Source organism: Channa argus, chromosome 2 (genome assembly GCF_033026475.1).
Source record: "Channa argus isolate prfri chromosome 2, Channa argus male v1.0, whole genome shotgun sequence".
NCBI classification, from domain to species: Eukaryota; Metazoa; Chordata; class Actinopteri; order Anabantiformes; family Channidae; genus Channa; species Channa argus.
In genome coordinates this window covers 11,296,092-11,308,255 of record NC_090198.1, presented here as the reverse complement: position 1 = coordinate 11,308,255, position 12,164 = coordinate 11,296,092, and the positions used below count along the sequence as shown (strand labels likewise).

General features: G+C 38.7%; 1 protein-coding gene across 5 annotated transcripts in view; it reads right to left on the bottom strand.

The window, feature by feature from the left end:
• Positions 1-12,164, bottom strand: part of myo5aa (myosin VAa) — a 50,249-nt gene that overhangs the window by 31,680 nt on the left and 6,405 nt on the right. For all 5 annotated transcript variants that reach the window (XM_067495331.1, XM_067495332.1, XM_067495328.1 and 2 more), the window contains exons 2-7: positions 7,966-8,076; positions 6,589-6,760; positions 5,302-5,446; positions 4,585-4,741; positions 2,906-3,049; positions 285-366 (exon numbers count right to left, since the gene is read on the bottom strand). In XM_067495331.1, the coding sequence (XP_067351432.1) occupies positions 285-366; positions 2,906-3,049; positions 4,585-4,741; positions 5,302-5,446; positions 6,589-6,760; positions 7,966-8,076 (811 nt within the window). The remainder of the gene's footprint in view (positions 1-284; positions 367-2,905; positions 3,050-4,584; positions 4,742-5,301; positions 5,447-6,588; positions 6,761-7,965; positions 8,077-12,164) is intronic.

Below are 12,164 nucleotides of genomic sequence, written 5' to 3'. Positions count from 1 at the left end.
TTTTTATTTCAGTTGGTTTCTGTAACAAATTAAAGCTTACTAGTTCAGCCTGGCAACATAACCAACAGTACGCCAAATGCCACACACTCTAGGTAGGACAATATTGATGTGTGTTATTGTGCTGCAGAAATCCTTACCACTTCTGAATGACATGATAATAATGAGCTGTGCCCTCTGTTGCAAAAAAGTGAACATATTTTGACCTATTGTGAATGCGTTAAAAACAAATGGTCAAGTGTGATGTGCAGTGTATGCGTGTGTGCAAATGTGTGCACGAGACTTACTCAGCTTCAGATTCTTGAACTCCGACAGATGGGATGATGCACAGAGCTGATAAAAGATATGATAGTTCCTCTCCTCATCTGCCTGAAAGAAAGAATGATAATAACATTTTTGTATAGCTCTTTATACCGCATGATTACCACTGATCTACTTATTCTACACTTAAGTCAGAATCATAATCTTGTTCCTGTTTTTAAGTTTTCCCTGTTTTTTAACTTATGTTCAAAGTTCAATACTGAAGCAATTAATAACAAAACTTTGCTTGAAGGCCTGTCAACATATGTTATCTAGTCAGATGTGAAACGTACATGTTTCTTTTCCAAACTCATATTTCCAAACTCATATTATTAATAATACAACTGATGAATACACCTGGAGCAACAGATTTAGTGTCAGAGATACAGCTTGCATGTCTGAAGAATGTCATCTCTCTAACGCTGTAAACAATACATTAAATTGTATAATCTAAAGACTCTTACCTTTGCCCGACATTGGTGTTACTACACCCAAACACACACCTACTGTATAAATGGGTGTTGCTAAATTCAAGCATGTGAAAAATGTGAGGAGGAAACTAATAACATTTTTCCACCAGCATTCTCATTCCTTTATTTAGACACATCCCTACTGCCTATAGACCAATGTGCCAACACATTTGCTAAATACACACTATGATGAGGAAAAACATTTTGCGAACATTTTTCTATATACAACTCAACAACACTTATACACTTAGAGAGCAGAGACAAGATATGCACAAGATATTGTGGTGTGTGAAAACATGTGTATACTGCTTTGGCTTCTCTGAGGCTGTTGAGAGAGAAGAAATTCTTATAACTTATCACTATTCAGAAAACGTTGGGCATATTCGGGTTTGGGGGACATTTATGGAAAATGTAAAAGGTTCATGTTGCAGTGGTCTTATATCATAAAAGTAGGGCATTTAAGTAGAAGCACGTAATGATAATTTCTTTATCTCAAAAAAGTTATTGAAACAAAAGCTAACAACAGTGGTGGGTATACCACAACAAAAAAAGTCAATCTCTCAATAACTTGTCAATGTTAGGTGTCGTCTTGGTTTCATGATGACTAAATGGCAACAGCGTGATGAGATAGGACTGTTTAAATACAAATTGTCATTAAACCAGAACAAATAGTGGTTGAGTAATGGATCAGACATGATTCACCAATCACGTTGTGATTTTTGTGGTTAATAACACTGTTAGAGAACAGCATGTTATGCAATAAGAACTGAAAAATTAAACAGTTGGACATGTGCATTCAAAATTTTAGAGATGGAAAGGTTCATCTGGAAGTGCATTTTAGATGGATTCTGAAATTTCACCAAAAGTCAAATATCCTTAACTTTTTGTGAGCAGTGTAAATACATAAGAATCTATGGCCTGACATCAAAATAACTGCAGGAGGGACAGAGATGGAAGAGAAAAGAGGTGCCAATGCTGTAACACACAGTAGTGTGACAAATGGATTTCTGAGGGATGGAGTCACTTTGGTTTCTTTCCTGCTCGTCTTTGTGAAGAAAGATGTTTTTATTGCATACTTGGGTCTGCTTTAAAGGACACCCGGGCTAGACTTACAGTTACTCTGTGCTTTACAAATCCTAGTGATGATGTCACAGTAGGTAGCACACTATATTTGTGTGTGTGTCTGAAACATTCAAAAGGGGATTCAAATATCCACAAAGAGACTGTAGAAATCTTCAACTATTATCTACTAAATTAGGCTTAGACCGATGACAAATGAAGAAAATGCCAACATAAAGTGTCTCAGAAAGGTGATGGGCCACCACGTGCAACCAGAATAGCTTTAATGTGCCTTGGCATTAATTCTACAAGTGCCTGAAAATCTACAGGAAAGATTAAACACCTTTCTTCCAAAGGATATTTCCTGATTTAGTTTTCTGATGATAGTTGTGATTTTTTTGTGTTGTGTGTGTTGTTGTGACTTTGCATTTGTTACATTAGGCCTGAGTACATGCTGTAAATAAATTACTAGTGACACCTTAGATGTTAGGGAAGCAAAACAGAGTAGAGTGGTGACAAATGCGGTTGGAAATCAAAGAAAATACTCGTATTTGGAGTTAGTAATAAGACAGATGCTTTATCCACAGTGAATTACAATTGAGGTGGACAAACAAACTAAACAACAATTCGAGGTTCAGCATCTTGTCTAAAAACCCAACGATCGGTGGGCAAAATGCTCTAACCACAACTGCCCTCATACTGAACTACCCTTCAGAACATGCTCTGCAAAAAGATACTGTAGATTGTGAAAACAGTTAAAAACCCGAGTCTTCATGAACAACATGATCAAGAACATACGAAATGACACTTTGGAGGGAAGGAAATCAGCTATTAGGAGCCCAAGTAATATGGCTGAAGGACCACTGCTACTAAACTTATAAACACTACCAACTGAAAACTGGTCAGTTGATGAACTAACGCTGAATGTAATGTGTGATGGTGGCTTAAAGAGTCGTGCTAAGAATACGAAGTAGACATTTACCAAGGTGAACTTGGTGTGTTTATTTACAAGCACACAAGCCTCCCTGTGTCTGTGTGTGCGCACTCTTGCAAATTTGAATGTGAATTTGTGCACTCACCTGAAACACCACGCGGGATTTCTCGAGCAGATATGTCCTCATGTTGGCGCCGATGATACGGTAGCGGGTGTCAAAGCCGATCTCTATGTATTTACCAAAACGGCTGCTGTTGTCATTTCTGGTCGTCTTTGCATTTCCAATGGCCTGAGTGAAAAATAAAAAACAAATGCTACAACAGACAAACATTTACAAAGTGGTAATGTTCAAATTTGACAGACGGTGTAGAAGTACACACAATAGTTTAAAATCTACTTCGAGGAGAGGGTACTTCCAGTTGATCCAGAAAACAACAACAGCAGAGTTTAAGGGAATGTTTTTCTATGGCTATAGTACTTGTTTTGTTGAAGGAGAAAACAGATTACTCATCTTCACAGTGAAATCGATTTCAAGGGCTGATATGACTCTTTAACACCACATTGAATGAGACATGCTTTTCCTCAGTTTCTGACAGAGAGTTGGATGAGAAGATGAATATCACTTTCATGTGTGCATGGTTAATACTGTATAGCTGCAGCCAGTAGCTAGTTATCTCAGTTGTCTTTAAGAACACAAACAAGAGAAAACTATATGCTGGCCTTGTCTGAAGGCAACAATATCAAGCTTATAAGACTCATTATGCCACATTACATTTTATTTTTTGTATAAATGAACAAGAGGATTTTTCCATCAGTGAGCTTTAGAGATGGTAGTTAGAGGATTGTTATGACACCCACTTGTTCTTATAAGTTGACAGACATTTCCTGCTCAGCTGCTGTACTAGACATCAGCAAAAAAAACAAAAAAACAATCTGCAGTCAGCAACCTTGGTCCAATATGCAGGATTGATGAATGGACTGATGGGGGATTGTCAGAGGACTGCAGCTGCACAACCATCCAGTTTGAGGAGAGTTAATGTGTGTACACACAGGGCTCTTGCTGAATAAAGCTAAACACACCATCATTCATTGCTGACAAGGAATCTTTCAGCAGAGCACGTATTTCAATCTCAGCCACATACAAACATCAAGCAAAAACACTCTCCCTCTCTCACACCAGAAATGCTGAAACATTTGAATGCATCTACTCTGCATTTAGGCTGACGTGACATCAGTGTGATGAGAGAAAGCTTCTATTCATGCTGGTTGTTAGTCTCTGATTGGCTTGAGTAGAAATTGGTGGCTGGGAGGAGAGGAGTGACAGAAGCAGAGCAGTGGGGGATAGCAGGAAGAGAAGGGGGTGGAAATAAGGTACTGGCATATGGGCAAATTAGAGCTCTGCAACCCCTCCTGCCTGTATGACTCGAAAACACGAAGAAATACACAAATACAGGCATTAAGGAAAAGACCTGTGTTAAAAGAGCAGAAAGCAGCTTGAGGCCAGAAAGACTCTCTGATGGAGAAGCTGAAGGAAGTAAGTAAATGACAGTGGAGAAGGAAGAGTGGGAATGGAATGCAGGAGTGACTGCCTGACAATGAGCCCATATTATTCGCAAATCAACTAAGGTAGGGAGAATATACTGTTGAGTAATGTATAAATCGGTACAGTTAATCAATTAAAAACTGAAAAATAGCACAAAATAGCTTTAATGTTTTGATTACTGTATATTTTAAATACTTAATGTGTTCATGAAGGAAGCAACCATTGTGTATCAGTAGGATCCAGTTAGTAAATGAAATCTGCAGACAGTATCATATGTTTACCTCCATGATGGGATTGGAGGCCAAAACTTTCTCCTCTACGTTGGCCTCACTGGCAGAGCCACTGACTGTGGCAAAGTATCTCATGGCATACTTGGCTGAAACCGTCTTTCCTGCTCCAGACTCTCCACTCACAATGATTGACTGGTTCCTCTCATCCCTGACAGGTTGGAAAAATTTAAGAAGACTCAGGTTATTTAGATACAAGAAAAAACAATAATTGCATTTCTTCTCTTGATTGTTTTTTTCCATTACACCTTTATTTTATTTGAATTTTCTTTCTTGTGTGTTGGGTATGGACATTTTGTGTGAGTGTAAAGGCCACTCCAACAATGCAAAACATTGGCGGCTCTATGAACATGTAAATAAAGTTGACATTAATTAAGTGCTATGATTAGTGTACATCATGTATCAACATCTCCAATATATACATTTGGTCCAACTGTGGTAAGTTTCTGTAAACAAACAGTTTATTTCTCCATAATTATAAACATTCTGACTTATGGAAATATGTGCTCCATTATTGCTAAATTGCTGGATAAATATGAAAATTAAGTGTTGAGCATAATTAAAAAGAGAGAGAGAAAGAGACCACTCGACGATATTTCTGGCTCAGGTTTGACCTACAAACCTCAGAGAAAGGGAGGGCTGAGCAACAAGGCTGCTCGGGTAACACATGCACACACACACACACACACACACACACACACACACACACACCTAGCCATCTGTTTGTAAGCCTCCTCTGCTACTGCAAAGATATGTGGATCCATATCTCCCATGTTCTGACCGCTGTAGGCATTGATGATGTCTGTCCCGTAGATCGGCAGTGTCTCATATGGGTTGATGGCCACCAGAACGATTCCTATGCCACAAATCACAGAGGGAGAGGATGAACTGACCTGCTGCTGGAAGCTGATAAATGAAACGGGTATCACAACAATATACTTATGTCCATATGAAAGGCTAAGAGTAAAGTAATATAAAAGAAGAAATTCAAGTACATTTCTAAAGCATATATTCAACAGCCAGAGAAGTGTTCCCAGCAGGCTTCACATGCACATATCTGACCTTTCCTTAAGCTGCTGAAGAAGTAAGTGGGATTTATGGCTAATTGTGAATGCTAATGCTATGATGCAGGTGTTGTGCTAAAGAAAAAACACAAGTAGTAACACAAGAAATGTAAATGAGGCCCCATCAGACTGTGTTTGACAGGTTAATGATTAAAAATGCATCTGCTAATGCAATTTCCAAATATTAAGTGAGACGGAGACGGGCGACACGGAGAAAGATAGAAAGGGAGACACTTAAATTTAAAAGGTGTACGAGTCTAGGTGATGTTTTTGACTGTGTTTAAGTGCACATGCACACATGCTTGTATATAAGCAAAAAAGTAGTTTCTATGAATCTGTGCAATGCTGAGTATTTTTATCATTTATAGCTTATTTGCACTGAATAATACAGAACAAGAACTTTGAAAAACATGCATGGTAAATCTAAATTGCAACATTGACTAAAATAAATAAATCCAATACAATTTAATAATAATAATAATAATACATTTTATTTATAGGGGCCTTTCTCAACACTCAAGGCCACCTTACAGACGTAAGATAAAGCAACAAACACATTAGGGATAGTAGCATATAAGAAAAACTAACCAAGCCAAGACCGAAAAGATGAGTTTTAAGACAGGATATGAACATGGGGAGAGAGTCTATGGATCGAAGGTCTGGTGGGAGGGAATTTTAGAGATGGGGGGCAGAGCGACTGAGTGCCCCCATAGAAGACAGACGAGCTTGTGGAGTGGACAGTAGGGGGGCTAGGTACAGCTTGGGGTCAGCTGCATGTTTTGAATGTCTACATACACATATGCAAGTTGATTATGAACAATACCATTTTAGAGAAAAAATTAATGAACCGTTATTCTGCTAAACACTGATTATTTGGAAGAGTTTATAATGCAATCAAAACATTGAAAACATACACAATGTTGTGTCTTCTTACCGCAGTAAGTGTAGATGAGCTTTGAGTCAATGAAGCGGACTTTGAGGTTGTGCAGCACGGCTGGCTCGTGGAGGTAACTGAGCGCTGTGAGGTCATTCTCACCCACCAGGATATCGGGGTTTCGCAGGTAAGGCAGGTTTTTTGTCTTAGGGTCCAGCTTGTGCTCAATGTCCTGGGGGTGACCAGAAACACAACCCAAATCAGGACAGTCATAATAGACGAAGAGTACATTCTTTACATCTTCTAATAAACACAGCCAGTCAGTGTAAATATGTGTGTTAGGATCACATTACTTATTAATTAACAAAATAAATATTAAGACACTTTTTTGGCAGCAGTGTATCATGATGTGTACCTGTATCTTTTACAAAACGAATCGGGGAACTTACATGAAAATCATCACATGCATAATATAACATCTTATATTATACCATAACATAAGATGAGACAGTGATACCTAGGGTGAAACAATAGATGAACATAATTTAAATGTCTGAGGTGTCAACACATTTGTCATTAACTAACTTCTATCTAACTAACCGATAGAAAAGGTGAGGTACTTGACAAACATCAGTCATTCTTAATAAGGCCAAACGAGTACATGCAAAGTTTATGCTCTCCAAATGACGAGTGAAATATATCCTTTAATTAGACACCTCTCAGCACTAGAATGAATTCCCACATAAATATGTGGGCTAGAGCCTGCAAATAACTTAATATATTTAGAAAATATTGAAACATTTAATTTACATCTGGACCTGGATGTAATTCATCAATAACATAAAACACTATAAACATGCATAACTTTTACAATGCAAATAAATAATTTTAGAATATGTTTTCGTCCTCTTTGAGAGGTTGTGGGTAGTTTTTTCTGTTTTGGTTCTGTAAAGCTCACTGAGACATGGAATGTAATATTTAGCTGCAAAAATAAAAAAGTTGTTTAAACCAACCCACATCTACACCTGGGATAAAGCGCTGGAGACATCCACATGCAACCTAAATCCTTTTTAATGGTAACTGCAGCTGGTTACATTTACATATGAGCAATATGAATATTAAATCACTAGGGGCAATATGGCAGATGCTTCTGCTATTAGCATGCATAAATTAACATGCATTAGAAAATAACAACTGTACTGTACACTGATAGCTGTTTGTTTTCCAAGCCCAATGATTCATTTTGATTTAAAATGCTCCTTGGAGCATTTTTGCAACCAGGTCCCGTTTGTGGAACGTGCTAATGGTAAAACCAATATCTGTTAATGAGATGCAGCCCTCTGAAGTGTTTGAGGCACAGAGAGACAGAGCGAGACAGAGGAGAAACCTGAGTATAGAAAAAACCGATCCCTCCGCGCCTCTTCCATTGATACTCACTGTTCCATCCTCGAGCTTAAGCTGCAGGAAGGCATCACCATTTTTATAGTCCTTGATGAGCTCAGCAGACTTCCACACCTCCTCTGCATCGGGAATCCACACCCGAGCACACTGAGAGACAGTTGACAGAGGAAAAAAGAAGTTAAATCAAAAGACATCACTAACAAACAGCACTAACAAAAACAATCCAGGGTTTTTGCTTTAATTCGAGTTTTTTATTTTTTTTTTCCTAGATGTGCTATACAAATAAAGATTACCCTACTTTGTTTAAGAGGCCAGGAAAATTTCCATTTAGGTCCAACATCTTTTTTCCACAACTCGGGAGCCAAAAGTGCCAAAAAACATTGCCAAATGATATTTTCTCATTGTAACAGATAATGTTTTACTCATCGTGACGCAATAAACTAGGTGATGATTTGTCTGGACCTACACCTCAATTAATCTAAAAGTCTTTTAAAATGATGGATGGATGCCAGGACGAATACTAATACTTCCCTCTACTCGTTAAAAACAGCATGACCTTAGAGAAAACACTGGGTTCTGTGTTTTCACAGTCATGAGAACATGGCTCATAACAATCAGTAAAGTTGTGGGAACAAACAGGAGCTCATTATGACTGAAGAGTGCATTAGTGTATCTGCATGGTCAAAACTTAAAATGTCCACATACATACTTGTCTTACTATCTTTGTGAGGACGAGCCTCTAGCCCCTAATGTTAAAAATCACAACTGAATAATCCCCCCCAACCCTTAAGCTACCTTAAACCTAATTCTGACCTTAACCCTAAAACCAATTTTTAACACTGAAACTGCCCTTTAGAGTTGTGAAGACTAGCCAAAGTGTTTTCACACAGGCACACACAGACACAACTATGTAACTGCTTCTGGTCTTTATGGACTTGTGACTGGAGGTAATGAGCTGATCACGGATCTGGAAAAACAGAGTTGAACACTCCCAGTCACATGGCTGAGGAATCCAGCTCCCAAACGTAGACATGCTAATGCATAGACACAGGCCAAAAAATACGCTTGCTGGATCAGTGTGTGTGTGTGTGTGTGTGTGTGTCTGTGTGTGTGTGTGTGTGTGTGTGTGGGTTGGTAAGGACCTAGGTCAGTGGTCCAACAACATTGAGACGGTTTGTTGTGTTCAGGGTCTGTTACTAACTAATTAATGGTTGCAAGTGTTGAAACTGGTTAACCTAACCTTCAATAAAAAAAAAATTAATAAGAGCATGACAAATATTTTGCTCATTTGTCTCTGTTAAACATTACTCACTAGGAGTAAAAACATGTCCACAACCACACAAATCACTACAGGATTAAATCGCTAAAATCTTTATGTGTTATAATCCCAACAAGGAGGATTTTCACTCTTCCAGGCCTCATTTATTTCATATACCAACCACACAAGCACTATTACACTAATGTGTTAAACTGCATCTTTATTCAAAGGACTTGAGTAACAGAAGCATATGATCAGGAGCAAAGAGTGTCTTCCTGCAAATCCAACTGAGATTTTATGGCTTCCTTACATAAGCTGCTGACATTTTAACAGAGACAAAGAAAAAAGATGTCATTGTAGAAGAGCGCAATGGGAGATAAAGTGCTTCATTTATTCTGCTGCTTCATAACCGATCATTTGAATCATGACATCATGGTCACACTAACCCTCATCTGCTCACTAATGAGTCTGTCTCTTAGTGTTAGTATTAAGAAGGGCGGTAATGTTAAATGGCAGCTGGAGGTGGAAGAAGAGAGAAAGAAAATTTTCTTTTCCTACATCCTACAATATTACTCTAGGTATTTTAAACAGACTAAACACAAATACATCCTGTTTACTTGCTATCCAAATATTTTTCTTGAAAGCTCCACCCCTGCCATGCCCCTCAGGTGGTTCAAAGTTTTCCCTGATCCTCTGTCTCCACAACCAAAAAGCGGGATCAGTGTGATTAGGTAGTACGTGGCATGGTTTATGATGGCACAGCAACCAAAATACCTGTGAGGCCAAAAACCTCATCAATGTCTTATTCAGAAATGTCTGTTCGGAAGCATCAGCAGTTGCTGTTGTGGTGACTGTGGAAGCTATTTCTGTTGAGCAAACTCATTGTCATGTTCTAGAAACCAGTTTTAAGTTTAGCTTTGTGAAATGGCGTGTCTACCTGCTGGCAGTAGCAGTCAGAAGATGGGTACACTCAGGTCATGGGGATGGACAATACTCAGCTGTGGTATTTAAAAGGATACTCAATTGAACCAAATGTGCCAAGAAAATATCTTCCACACCATTACACCACAAGCCTGAACTGTTGATACAAGGCAGAATGGATCTATGCTTTCATGTGGTTTACGACAAATTCTGACCCCATCATCAAATCTCTCAGGAGAAATCGAAACTCATGAGTCCAGGTAGCATTTCCAGGCTTCTGTTGTGCACTTTCAGTGAGCTCTTGTGAAATGTAGCATCAGTTTCTTGTTTTTAGCTGACAGGAGTGGCACCCAGTCTTGCCTTTCTCGTCTGACCTCTGGCATCAACGAAGCATTTTTGCCCAGATAACTGCTGCTCCCTGGGTACTTTCTTTTTTCAGAGTATTGTCTGTGAACTGTCTGTGTGATTGAACATCTGAGTAGATCATCAGTTTCTGAAATACACAGACCAGTGTGTCTGGCACTAACAACCATCTCACATTCAAAGTCTCTAAATAACCTTTCTTCCCTATTCTGATGGTTGGTTTGTGTAGCAGATCGCTTTGACCATGTCTACATGCCTAAATGCACTGAGTTGCACCCATGTGATTGGCTAATTAGATATTTGCATTAATAAACAGCTGAACCCAAAAAAGTGGCTAGTATATGATACGATTTTGCATGCTGTGAAATGATTTTAATAACCTTAAAACTACTTAAGGAAACAAATGAGAAACCTATGCTGCTTCACTTTTACAGCAAGAATCACTCCTGTGCTCGTCTCCCTCTCTTCACATTTCACCATTTTATTAGTCTTTTCACCTTTTTGGTCCCTACAGGAGACCATCCCAGAAGCCAGCCTCCTAGCAACAGAGAAAGAGAGAGGAAAAGGAGAGAGAGACACAGAGAATGATGGAGGAGGACAAAGGCTAAATATAGAAACTGCAAGTTTTGAGCAGCATCACACCTCTCTGAGACAACGCTGTGCTACTGAGCAGACATCCTGATCATCATCACACACACACACACGTTTCACACATCATGTTTCACAGGTGTCAAGCACGATTATCATAAATTACTTTGCACTGAAACATGCTGCCAAACACATTTCTTATTTGTCACTGTCTTCTTGCACCAACACAAATCTGTGTGTGTGTGTGTACCTAACTATAAAATCAAAAGACAGCAATTTAGTGTAGCTGCAAAGACAATGAATCATATTTATAGACCAACAGATTCCCTTGAGTTGAGAAACCAGAGGAGGGATGCAAGATAAACTCCGTCACACACTCTGACAAGACATTTACATGCTTCAAGGACATCACCCTCCACAATGAAACACAAGCTACACAAATGGAGCTTTTGAAAGCTGGAGAGAAAAACAGTTTGTGATGAGTCAGACTGCCGCCCTTCAGTTGGTCGAACCGAATGATAGATGATGGTCAGGCTGGAGTATTACGGATGGCAAAATAAAGATAAGAGTGATGAAAAAGACATCGGAGCAACTGCGACCTAAGAAATCACATGACCAAATATCTCTGAGCCTGCTTAACACATATGCCACATGCAGGTGCACACACTAGTCAATCTGTTAATCCAAGCAACCAAACCATATATTGTGAAGCCATTTTGCTTGCTCTGTGATGATGTTGCGGTGATGTAAATTGTGTGCAGTGATAAAGGGGGTTTTGAGATGAACCTATAAAGCTACTAGCAGCTGTATTACATACAGGAGGGGTATAATATGGAGAGCAATACATTTTTAGTGTATTCAGTGGGATCTTACACGGAGTATATTTAATTGCTTTCCTTTGTGCAATGCAAGCAGCAAATACTCGTGACTTGTGAGTTTGGTTATTACACTGTTTTAACTGTTATTACTCCAGCAATTTAATACAAAATCTAAAATATAAAGAAAGTATCAAAACCTTTAAAATGAATGATGATTATTTTTACTATCAATCTACGTTGAATTTGTCAGTGAATTGTTTGGTGTATAAAATTTCAGACATAAGAGT